Source organism: Trematomus bernacchii, unplaced genomic scaffold (genome assembly GCF_902827165.1).
Source record: "Trematomus bernacchii unplaced genomic scaffold, fTreBer1.1, whole genome shotgun sequence".
Taxonomy (NCBI): Eukaryota; Metazoa; Chordata; class Actinopteri; order Perciformes; family Nototheniidae; genus Trematomus; species Trematomus bernacchii.
In genome coordinates this window covers 1,788,349-1,801,835 of record NW_022987739.1, presented here as the reverse complement: position 1 = coordinate 1,801,835, position 13,487 = coordinate 1,788,349, and the positions used below count along the sequence as shown (strand labels likewise).

The window sequence follows — 13,487 nt, the reverse complement described above, 5'->3', positions numbered from 1 at the left end:
AAACCTTTTTACAGGCATTTAACAAAAAAACACCATTGACCCAAAACCAGGGAAGTCTGGTGCTAAAATGCTAACTCGTTTCAGGGATTCAGGACAGATCGCTGCACAGAGACTTATAAAAATGTCTCTCTGGTCTCATGGACACAATTTATGTTACGCTCTCAAAACAGGCTTGTTTGACTGTGAGAAGGGGGGTCGGTAGTCTTTGGAGAGACTTTGGAAATGGTCTCCGTCAGGTGCGGTCAGCATGCATAAACTGGAAATGGAAATCGTTTAGGAAAACCATGCTATGGCAAAATAGAAAAACTGTGTCATAGAAAAAAGCCTGCTTTAACAATACATTTAAGAAAAGCGGAACCACAATAACTTTTCCAAGATGGCTTCCACAGCAGGTTCTGCATATTTTTTATGGGCATTTCCACCACTCCAGGCTTAGGGGATGAAATCGAGTTTTGTATTCTGGTCTCGGCTAGTTTAAAAAGGGACGTTTAAAAAAGACAAGGCAACTCATTCCTCCTCCCTTACACCCCCATATTCCACCACCTAGTATCTTCCTCTACTCCACCCCTCGTCTCTCCATCTCACTTCTCCTAACATTCAGCGTGAGTCACTTCAGCTTCATGTTCTCTCTGATTTCTATCTTTCACTCCTGTCTTTGTTTCTACTGATGGAGAGCTGCTACTGTGAAATATTTTCATTATAAATTAATTTCAAGATTAGTTTTTCATACAAATCAAATGACTCTGTAGCTTAAATTGTCTGTTTAAATGTATAAAGCACATGTATAAACATATAATGTACAAACTTGTTTGATTTAAGTTAGCAATGTTTGATATATTAAGGGATATTTGCAAGTTATATATATATATACATATATATGTATATTACATATCGACAAATTGCTTGCAGAATTAAAAACAATATTTTAAACAATTTTGTATTGTTCAAACTGTACTATAATTTTAGAAATGATAAGTTACATTTAAAAATATTTTTCAACCTACTCAAAAAATACCTTGCAATAGAGTTTTAAGACGTTTTATTCACGCAAGTTTACATTGCGATGCCTTTTGAAAAGAAACCCCTATCTCCTTCTTACTTTGATGAAGAGAATGCTTTGTTAAAATGTTTATTTAATATGCGTCTCACCCACCATTAAGTACAGCTGAGGGTGATCAGAAAGTCAGTCAGTGAAATGGGTAAAAGGAAACAAAAACAAATAAACTTAAAGATTGGGCACCATCTGAAAAATACAACCATTTACTATTATTATTGACTGATATTGCAATTGTGACACAATTTGCAATATTTAAGGGAATAACATTATGGTGTGATCTTTATTGCTATGTTTTACAAATGCTGCCTTAACCAACTATTGCAATTTTGATCACATTTGGATTAGATTGTGCAGCCCAACAAAAAAACAAACACCAGTGATGCTGATAATGTTTACAGCCGTACTGTCTGGGCACGACAGTAATGGCTGATTAGATAATTTGATTTGTGTGATAAGGTGCAGCTGCTCTTTCCGAGGCAGAGGAGCACAAATATCATGCATGAAGACGAGAGTAAAGTTTGACTGTCGCTAACAGAAGAGCCCGGTTCAGTGCACAGTGAAGGAGGATCTCTCACTGATCACAGCTCAGCCAACAGCGGAGTTTCCCCTTCAGACACAGTACGTCTTTCAGAGAGGGACATAAATAGCGATTGTCAAGACACAGCACTGGAGAGTTCACTTTCTCATTGACTAAAGAGCTGAAGGAGAAGGGAGGGGGATACTGGGATGTGAGGGAGTAAGAAAAGAAAAAGTGCATTCTCTCTACTTTCTGAGTAGAGAAATGAAGGGCGTTAACAGGGGATGGATGCATCAGCTTGTTGTGTAATTGAACGTCTGTGTGTGTGTGTATTCATGTGTACTTAAAAAACACACAATCACAGGAGCAAGGCAAGTGACAGATTGAAAAAGACAGAAGGTGTAGTATGCTGTATGGATGGTAAAGCCCAGAGGCCAGGGTGTTATGAATGTTATTTAGCTGCGTAAATAAAAATCAACATGTCTTGCAGGCATGATCAGCTTAATTCAACAGATCCTATTGTTCTCGCTGCCTGACTGGAAAACCCAGCAGAAGCATTTCTCACGGACAAGCTACTGTACATTCGCCGGAGCTGCTCCTGAGGGGTAATGCTAGTTCCCATGGCAACTCCAGTGTGGACTCATAAAAACATGGCAGAGAGCACCAGCTGATAGGCCCAGCTGATTGGCTTCAGTACGTCTCCACAGAGCACAGTCAAACATTTCTTAATCCCACAACATCCTCAGCCAGGATCCGCCTGTGGGAATTCAAAAGTTATAAAAGCAACGGACATGGAGATTTCAATCTTATAAGCATCTTATTCTGTATGAATGTGTGTTTTTTAAGCAAGATAACATTCACTTTTTTAAAAGATGTATATACTCAGCTGTAGGTGTTTTAGGTCCGGTAATAACAGGCCTGTAACAAATCATACTCAAATAAAGGTTATCAACTTATGTCTTCCTTCTTTTGAATACGTTTTGTGAACATAATATTAGTAATCCCTTTCTGCAGAAAACCACACATTTGCAGACGCAAAAATAATCATATTGTTGATTTAAGAAATTAAGCATGATAACCTTCATTAGGTATGTTGTATTAGACTTCATTGGAGTACTTACTTTACACGCTGTGCTATATATATATATATATATATATATATATATATATATATATATATATATATTATATATATATATATATATATATATATATATATATATATATATATATATATATATATATATATAGATATATATATATATATATATATATATATATATATATATATATATATATATATATATATATATATATACAAAAAACATTTTATTGTTTTTAACATTGGCAAATGACTACATGAAATACACAAAACTTTATGGCTGTACTCAAATACCATATATATATATATATATATATATATATATATATATATATATATATCTTTATGGCTGTACTCAAATACCATATATATATATGGTATTTTGAGTACAGCCATAAAGTTTTGTGTATGACATGTATTTCATGTAGTCTTTTGCCAATGTTAAAAACAATAAAATGGCCAAACATTTCTCCCTACACAACTTTTAATAGTTATTTACATGAAACAACTAGTTTCAACAAAATACTGTACATAAGGGTGTCTCAGTATTGACATTTTATGAAGTTGGCATATATAGATTGGTTCAATTTAAAGCAGCAAAGGCCAACACATCCCAACTTTTTTAGTATGTATCAAGTTCCCAAAACACTAGAGCCTAAATATATGGCTGCTCAAGAAATCTAATATTATTCGTAATTCCAAATTTGCTTCCAAAAATTAAATGAACATGATAAACAGAAAAGTCGGATTTGAAAATGGTCCTTTTCTTATGATTTTGTAGCATCCAACTTTTAGATAATCCCTTAAGCTTTTGTGTAGAGTTCTGTTTTTAAGCAACATACATTTAGAAATGTAAGTCACCATTGGACAACATTTTGACATCAAAAGTCATGAAAGACAGATCGCCATGACTTTGTGTGTTCATTACCAATATTATAAGACTAGAAGCTTCACAACATTAGGGCGCTGGGTCCCTTACAGGCTTACCAGAGACCTTGAGCCATTTTGAAATCCCCAACACAGCAAAGCCAGAGGGAGCAGGATGAGGAGAAGCCCGATAATCACACAGCCGTTAACCATAAGAGCAACAAGTCACTCTGCCCGCAACATGCACTGACCGGGGTATTAGTCATTCTGCTAAATAACCATTAACTCACAAATAACAGGGGAAAACATTCAAATTGAAAGAGATCCGTTTCATAGAGTCGGGTCAGCTGCCGGTCACGGTAGTTCAGCTGTGGTTTACATGAAGAGTAATAACCTGAAGCAGAGTCTGGCATCCATGTTAAAAGGGAGAGAACAGAAGAGAGCCGAGGAGGGGCAAAGTGTGACAGAGTGGAGGAGAAAGGAGCTCCAAGTAAATGATTCCTTAAAAACTTCCCCAAGCACATCAAACAGGAAGCTGAGTGTGGGGGAAAGGTTTCCTCAAGAAGGCCTGTCCGACTGTACAGGAACTGAATGACTGAACGAATGTCTAGTGGCTCTTTTCGCCCACAGGAACTTCTCCAGGAACATTTTGAGGATCTTAAAGGTCTCCTATTATGATATTTTTAGGCATATATTATGGGTCTCGGATATATGAAAAGATGTCCATGATGTGTTTTGCTCAAAATACCAAACAGATCATGCATTTTTAGGGATGTTCCGATCGCCAATTTTGGAGCCGATCGCCGGAATCAGTATCGGCCGATACCGATCGCCGATCCGATCGAATGGGCGGGGCCTATGGGGATCTTCCATTTAAAGTGATGTTTAAAACTCAGTTAATGGGGCTCATTCACTGGCGCTTCCACAAACAACAGCCAACATAATTATTACATTCAAATTAAGTACATTATTCAAGTTTACATTAACTTTGGATAAGAACACGGGAGAAATGAGCGGAAGCGCTCTCTTTTCCTCTCTCCCCCTCTCTCTCTCCTGACAGCAGGTCAGTATCGTCTCATGCAGCTCACTAATCCAGTAATGAGTGACCCGACGGTGAAGAATAAACATATTTATAACTAGTTTAGCTTGTTCCAGAGGTAGATAAAATAGCTAAGTGTGTTAGGTCTAACGGCCCGTCCACACAGCAACGTTAAAAAAATCTTGGAGGTGGGCGTATCTGAAGCTTGGGGATTTTTTGCGAGCAAGGCACCAACAACCAATCACATGAATCTCCCGCCCCCGACATACGAAGCAAAAAAGCCCGAAGTAAACTGGATATAAACTCCCCAAAAAAAAAAAATAAGGTTTGAAATTAAATGAAATGAAAACAGACGAAAACCTACCACTGTCTCTGCCACCTCCCTCCATGCCTGGCTCCTCCGGTTTATATCCCGGTAGGTAAATAGGGACTGGTCATAAAGCACCGGGTGATTCCCTACCGCTAATTTCTCCTCCATTTTTTGGAATATGAGGAAATGACCTGCGGTATGTCTCTCCCAGCATACACGCGGTTTGATTGGCTAGCGCTTGAACTGTCAGATTTGCATACACGGGATTTGATTGGCTGACGCTTCCACCTCAGCTTCAAAAGTTGAACATTGCTCAACTTTGAATCCTGAAAATCCTGAAAATCTCCGCTCTGCTGCCCACAATGCAGTTCGGCGAAAAGTGAGGCAAAGTGACGTCACCCCATTCAAAGTGAATGGGCAGAAGCGTTCCAAGATTTTTTAACGCTGCTGTGTGGACGGTCCGTAACTCTTAGTGAGTGTTTTTGCTCCGCTCACCGGTCCATCACAGCGGGTGGAGCTGCAGGATTTCTGTTTCACACACGTTGCATACAGCTATTTTACGTTCTAGGTAGGGATGCTCCGATCGCCAATTTTGGGGCCGATCGCCGATCGCCGGAATCAGTATCTGCCGATACCGATCGCCGATCCGATCGAGTGGGCGGGGCCTAAATGGAAGATTTAAACATCACTTTAAATCTTCCATTTAAAGTGATGTTTAAAACTCAGTTAATGGGGCTCATTCACTGGAGCTTCCACAAACTACAATCAACTTAATTATTACATTCAAATTATGTATATTATTCAAGTTTACATTCACTTTGGATAATACCACGGGAGAAATTAGCAAGCGCTCTCTTTTCCTCTCTCTCCCTCTCTCTCTCCCCCTCTCTCTCTCTCCCTCTCTCTCTCCCTCTCCCTCTCCTGACAGCCCGTCAGTATCGTCTCATGCAGCTCGCTGATCCAGTAATGTGTGAGGCCGACAGTGAAGAATAAACATATTTATAACTAGTTTAGCTTGTTCCAGAGGTAGATAAAATAGCTAAGTGTGTTAGGTCTAACTCTTAGTGTGTGTTGCTCCGCTCACCGGTCCGTCACAGCGGGTGGCAGAGTTCCCGTTAGCCGGTAATTACCGGACAATGACCGGTAAAATATGCTGAAGTCCGGCAAATCTAAATCTCTCCGGTCAAAATGTCCGGTCAAAATAATTTTCCCTTAGCGCAATACCGCATCAGTTGCGCCACTTATGTGACAGACAAGAATAGTATGTGACAGACAAAAGAGTATGTGACAGACAAAAATTGTCAATTCTAATGTCTAACACTTAATGTGGAGAAAGAGATGTCCTGTATGGGTTGATTGTGCGTTGATCTGTTGGTAATGCCTCGGGGTTCCGGTGGGCATGTAAACAAATGCATAATGCTGCGCTATACTTTGTGGCCTCATCCGGTTGCATAGCGACGCTTATTGTTTAGGTGTCTTTTAACAAGCAGGTAGTCATATCATTAGCTAGAACTAGCTAGATCTGATCGATATGGACATAAATGCGAGTAAAGTCTAATCTGACAGGAGAGAGAGATCGGCTGCTGCTGACGAGTCGACACGCAGCTCTGCATGATCCCCTGCAGCGGCGAGCAGAGCAAAACACACTTCAGGTTAGAAAATCACACGTAGCTATTTTAATTACCTCTCAAACTACCTAAACTAGTTATAGATATGTTTAGTTTTACTGTCGGGTCACTCATTACTGGATCCGCGAGCTGCATGATACTGACGGGCTGTCAGGAGAAGGAGAGAGCGCTCCGTTTATTATTCCCGCGTTTTTGTAAATTACTGTACACTTTTGAATAATGTAGTTAATCTACTATAATTAGTTTGTTTAATGTCGAATCATATCAATTTGTTTTAAAGCTCAATAAATAACAAAGAAGACCTTTAACCGGCACTTATCTAATTTTGTCCGGAAGATTTCAACTTTAACGGACATGTTGACCGGCAAAAAAATATTCTAACGGGAACTCTGGCGGGTGGAGCTGCAGGATTTCTGCTTCACACACACGTTGCATACCGCTGTTTTACTGTCTTTTTCGGACACCTTAAAATAATGCCAGACCGGTGAAGCCATTTTGGCGAGCTTGTTTTGCCGCGTACAGAGAAAAGTGTCATGTATTTTACGTCATGCGATCGGCCCTCGCGATCGGCATGTTTAGAGAGCACCGATCGATCGGTAGAGAGTGAGTATGGGCAGATCTCGATCGGTGACCGATCGATCGGAGCCCGATCGATCGGAGCATCCCTAGTTCTAGGGATTGCATTTACGCTTTACCAATTACAAAAGTGGTGTTTACACTTTATGTGAAGATAATTCTGCTGGAAAAAGCTGTAAGTATCATGAATATGTTTGCCACAGACGTTATTTTTACCCATCCCATTGGCTTTTTGGCATGGGAACCAGTGCAACTTGTGGATCTACCTACAAGAATACGTCATCCATGAACCGCTCAATGAAGGCACTGTTTAGTCCTGGCATTCACTTTTAATTATGATCTGATCACAAGTGGACAGCATTAAGTACGTCACATACCACTTTTATTAAGATCAACAGTATCTTCCCTGCCCTTTCTGCAAACAAACACTTAATTATTTCTGTTTGCAGAAACAAAAAGGCCTTTTTTCTTTTTAGCTGGCAGAAGAGAGCAGAGCTCTAACTGTGCCTGGTCTGCCGGAAGTTAAAGAAAGAAGAAATTATATTGCTTTGGGCTTTTCAAAACTTGAGACGCCAATGTCAGTAACGGTAAATGGACTGCATTTTATTATGAACCTTGCGACCACTCAATACCCTTTTTACAACACATGCTATGGCTTTTAATTCTTCTACAATTATATTTAGTTAGTCATCTTTGATTGCAGGACTTCAGTATTTTTTATTTTGGTATGCTCCTTTAAATCAAGTCAACTGAATAGCTCTTCAATGATGTAAGGATTGCTGATTACGAAGACTTTCCTACAGGTTTTGTTTTAGAGAAAGAGCATGAGAGAGAGGGGAGCGAAACTGAAACATATAAATGGGTGCCAAATCAAACAAAGCGTTGGACCAATATGTATCATCAGAGCTATTTCGCAAGATTCATCAAAGTCTCTTAACTCAATAACACTATTCTTCCTTTGACTTGTCACAGATCAGCATTTAAGGAAATTAGGTATGTCATTAGAAAACAAAAAAATACAAAGAATTCTATAAAACCTTGCTCAAAAAGTGAACAGGTGTTGTAGCATTGTGGCATTAAAAAATAAAAAAGAATCTTTCCAGTTTCCACTACTGGGAATCAATCGTCTGCATATTTTTGTCAACTCTTGCAGTTCTTGAGATTAAGTGGAAACACAACGGTTTTCTCCTAAAACAGTTTTATTGAAAAGCTAACAGAGACATAAAGGTTTTCTCCTAAAACAGTTTTATTGAAAAGCTAACAGAGACATAAAACACAGTTTGCCCAACTTTACTGTCAGTGCACGGACTGGCTGCAAGTATTACAATATTGGCAGATGTTTCAGTGTACAGCTGCTATGGATACAGTAACTCATATTTGCTTGAGAAGAGGGTGTGTGTGTGTGGTGTGTGTGTGTATGTGTGAGAAGAGACAGAATTGTTTCATATTAGTTTCCCATGTCACTGTTTCTGTCACGCGATGCCCTTAACCCTCAGCAATCCTCCTCCTATATGTAAAGCTGCAGAGACAACATGGGACATATTAAAGAAGATAAATAGGTACATAGCATTAGCAAAATGGTGGAGAGTATTGACGCACTGTATTTGTTAACAGCCTTATGCAATTCTTAAAGTAAAAAGGCGTGATATCTTACAAAACCTGTAGATTCAAAGATATTTCGTTATAGGGTGGCGGTTAAAAAAAACGTCAGACTGGTATACAAAGCATGTATGTAATAAGAGCAATATACTATTTTTACAACAACTTTGAAACTATGGCTGAAACTAACCACTATTTTTTATCAATCCGACAATTATCTTTTGGATTTACCAATTAATCATTGGTCTATAAAGTCAGAAAATAATCAGTTTAAGGAAAGGTCTTCAACTGTCTTGTTTTGGATTAGGGTATTCAGTTTATCATCATTGAAATCAACTACTATCCACACACTAAGTCTTAAGAAGAGGAAACAACACAATCTTGGGCATTTTTCATTTAGGAAAAACTAATTTCTACTGATCACCTAATGAATTAATCGACCAATTGATTCAACTCTACTCGGAATAAAGATGATAATCACTTTTGCAATTGGTAGTGTGTGGTTTTGTTGCATTAGATAGCATTTTGTTATAAAGAGTGCCCGGATGGATTTAGACAGTAAAATGCTAATGTATTCAGTCCCAGCTGTGCATGCCTCACATGCCACATTTATTGCACAGCTCTTGTATTTTCTTGCTCATTTTCAGTCCATTTCTCTGGGTTGTTGTTATCAATTATTTGCCTCATGCCAGTTGCAGAAGCAAAATAATACAAAAGACCAAAAAAATGTGTTCTACATCATTAAAACATACTGCCTCTGGGACATCTTTTAGCATTACAAAAAACTTGAATTTGCCTTAAAATAGAATAAAAACCCTCTCCTAAAACAACTGACTGTGTGAACGTGAAAATTAATAGAATATCACCTCCCATCTTCAGAGCAATCTGACTAATATAACATTAGCGTTAAGAAAGCTTACTTAAATATAAGCCACAACATAAGTAACCGGATCAAAGTAACATTACGTACAGTCCGCGGCACTGTGAGTGCAGACGTCGATGTGTCCCATTATCATTCATATCACATCATAATGTATCATATATTTCCTTATCTGAGTCAGCTTCTTGAGCCGTATCTGGCCGTGCAACACTTACAGTGTCACATACTGTATGCAGAAGTATTATTTTAAGCAACACATTAAGTTGACGAAACACTCGAGTCAAATGTAATTAAAGTCAGATTGTGTCTTGGACGGGGCAGTGATATCATAAACCTGTTAATGTACGCATTCAAACACTTTTTCTTTACCAGCTGTATTCACCTTGCAGGTGCAACTATGTGGCTTTTATCCTGGATAAAGTGTTTAAGTCATGGATGTTTGAAGTTTAACTTCTTCATATTTGTCTAATATTATAGTTGACTTTTCATTCAGGAAGTATGAAGCTGCGCTGACAGTACGCTTGTCCATATGTTGCTAACCCCGCCCCTTTCATGTGAACGCGCACAGCCGGACAGAGAAACCCTGGCTTGAGTTACCGAGTTGATAACCAGCGTCGTAGGCAGGGCTCGAGCTTAAGGACGTCCCGTCGTCCCGGGGCCGAAAAAAATAGGGTCGGGGAGGATAAAAAATAATCTTGGGACGAATTTGGGACGAGAGTTAAAATAAAAATACCCTGATAACTCTACTACAGTACGAACGGCGATGAAAATGAAACTGACTGCACGTTTTGTGTAGCACACAGTTATTAAACCTCCTTGTCAACATAAACACACAAAACATTTAGCAAACCGACACACACACACACACACACACACACACACACACACACACACACACACACACACACACACACACACACACACACACACACACACACACACACACACACACACACACACACACAACACACACACACACACACACACACACACACACACACACACACACACACACACACACACACACACACACACACACACACACACACACACACACACACACACACACACACACACACACACACACACACACACACACACACACACACACACACACACACACACACACACACACACACACACACACACACACACACACACACACACACACACACACACACACACTAGTGGGTCTAGCTATGTACTGAGTGTGTGTGTATTTCGCGTTGAGTGATGTACAATGACAATGGCATCCCGTGGAGGAATTCTGCAATTGTTTACGTTACATCACGAAAACGCACAGCAGAACCTAACCCTGGAGCGCCGGCCTCTTTATTTATTAACTCCTCTTCATCCCCTATGGGTAATAAGGCTGAGATGAGAACTCTCCATCGTATTTAGTCCTTAGCAATATGCTGCGTCTCTCCCCATGTAGGGATGGGTACCGAGCCCCGGTATTAAACGGGCCCCGGGCCGGAATTATTAAAGACAGTGGTAGCGTTAAGCTCCGACGTTATCTGACTTTTTATCGGTAGTGGAGACATTTAAAACATATATGTCATGTATTATTGCTACATGAACATTATATCGCAGTTTTAGTTTCGCCAACTCCGTTTCTAATATGCAATAAGTCTACAAAATGCGTCTATGATGTATTTTCGATCTTTCCAATCCAGACGAGAGAGCTCTCTCCCCCGTCTGTGTGCGAGGGGGCGGGGCAGTTTGTAAAGGTCTCCTGACTGTGTTACAGACTGTCATCCTGGTTAGTGGTTACTCTGGGTTCTGTCTTCTGTCTTCAGGACAGAGTGTTGGATGTTTTTGATAATTGGATAGAACTTGATTGGATTCAATATTAGAGTAACTTTCTCGCTTGTGTGTTTTTTTTAAATATATTTGGCCTTTGTTTATGTGTTTGACTGATTTACTCAATTAAAAAGGTTGATGAATTATCATCTAATGATTTGTATGATGTTTTATTTATGTTAAAGGTCACTTTGAATGATTTTAACTAATGATAATGTAGAAAAACTAATATTTTAAATTCGGGACGGTCCACATTAATTTCGGGACGGCTTAGATTGTATTTCGGGACGGTTCCGGGAGGATGGTGAAAGAAGTTAGCCGAGAGCCCTGGTCGTAGGACCGCTTAGCGAGATCGCGTTTGTTTTGGGTTAGTTAAGCCGGGTAACTCAAACATATCCAGGGTATGTTGAACTGGATTCGTAGTACAGGCCTCAGGTTACTACTAGACATCTGCCAAGTAACCATCCATGCCACAGCATTTACATTTTCATCTAGCTACTTAAACATATGTTTATTAATGAAGGATCCGGGAGAAGTGGGACCAGAGCCTTTTTGGTGCTGATTTGAATATGATGTACTTCTCTTCTCTCCTCCTATAGACACTAAACGTTACACTAACATACATTGTAAATATATATATGATTTTACGATACTCTCCCTCATATTAAAACTGCATAACACATCTGGTTTCATTCTGATATGCTGTACTTATTTTTTCAGATATACTGGTCATATTTTCAGTTTATATATTTGTATTCCACATTTTTGTTTCTTGTTCACATAAAACATTTGTTATTGTATTTTTTATATTTGTATGTCTTCAATATTTGCTTAAGTCGCTGCCAAGAGCATGTCTGGATATTTGCTGAGAGAAAGAAAAGAGGGGGCAGGAATCATGGGATCTCTAATCCAGTTTGAGAAAATTCCGTAGATGCTTTTTCTTCTAATAAGAATGTGAACGTGAATTTAATCATCTTCAATATTTTGGATTCCATTTAATCAAAATGCTTTCCGACTTGAAACAGCAATACTTCCCACTGGAACGACGTTTTCCTTCAGTTTAAAATCCCTCAACTCAAAGTGATCCTACTTCAACTTCACTTCCTTGTTATGGGTCCAAGACTTAGTTTGGAACTTGCCAGTCGTTGATGTGTTACTATGTAAACAATACATTTCTTAGGTTTTGAGATCTATTGAATTTTCATATGTAAACAAGTACTCAGAATGTGCTACAACTTCAACAATTCAGCCTTTTAATAACTGTACTTGAACATAATAAACTTTTGTCTTAGTGTCATAACCCTCTTCCATACATTTGACATAAGTCAAGACATTTAGCGATAAGACGGACCATAGGTGAGTTTAATAACGAGCCTGACAGATGGTGACACAGAAGCACTTTTTCACAGGTCTGACTGCCACATAACTGCAGAAAGTCTGGGTGTGTCAACATCAGTTTGCAGAACCAACAGAGCAGCCAGACAAGCAGTTCAGAACGACGAACACCTACCTGTCCTGCCTTCGTACCACACTGTGAAACTACAGGGTACAGAAGCTCAGACATACAGTTTACCTCTGAGAGAAATGGTTGAGGTGCCTCTAAGGTGCAGGCATACTGGCAAAACAAGTTCTTCTTATATGTCAGCAGCTAATAACAATAGGGCATTCAAAATGTGTTCAAGAAGAATATAAGGTAACACTTTATATTAAGGTACACTAGGGCTGCATGATATTGGAAAAAACTGATATTGCGATATATATTTTTCCCCTGCGATATATATTGCGATATGAAAAAAATACAGGAATTGAAGAAAAGACAGTTGTTTTCCGCAAACTATCCTTTCTTGAACTTTAGTACTATACAATTGGTATTTTTCTAACTATATTTAACCGGATGAAGGATTTTAGTCACGGACGTCTGGATCTTAAGTTATCAGAGCAACAAGCTGAGCTAGCTCGGTTAGCAGCGCCGAACTGCCCTGGAGAAACACATGAAACTACTTTATTCAGTGTTTTTACCTATAATCACCGGGTCCGCTTGCTTTGGATATTTGATTGTGATTGGTGGTTTGCTGTGCATGCAGAGCCTGCATGTCACTCACTAAAGTA

The 13,487-nt window shown here is 39.1% G+C and overlaps 1 protein-coding gene across 3 annotated transcripts in view; it reads right to left on the bottom strand.

Moving 5' to 3' along the window:
* LOC117495380 (guanine nucleotide-binding protein subunit alpha-11) overlaps positions 1 to 13,487 on the bottom strand; it is a 47,790-nt gene that overhangs the window by 24,250 nt on the left and 10,053 nt on the right. Inside the window, exon 1 of one of the 3 annotated variants that reach the window (XM_034146598.1) lies at positions 2,120 to 2,132. The exons of the other annotated variants lie outside the window; for them this stretch is intronic. Within the exon in view, the coding sequence (XP_034002489.1) occupies positions 2,120 to 2,132 (13 nt within the window). Of the gene's footprint in view, positions 1 to 2,119; positions 2,133 to 13,487 lie in introns of those variants that run through there. 3 annotated transcript variants of the gene reach the window in all.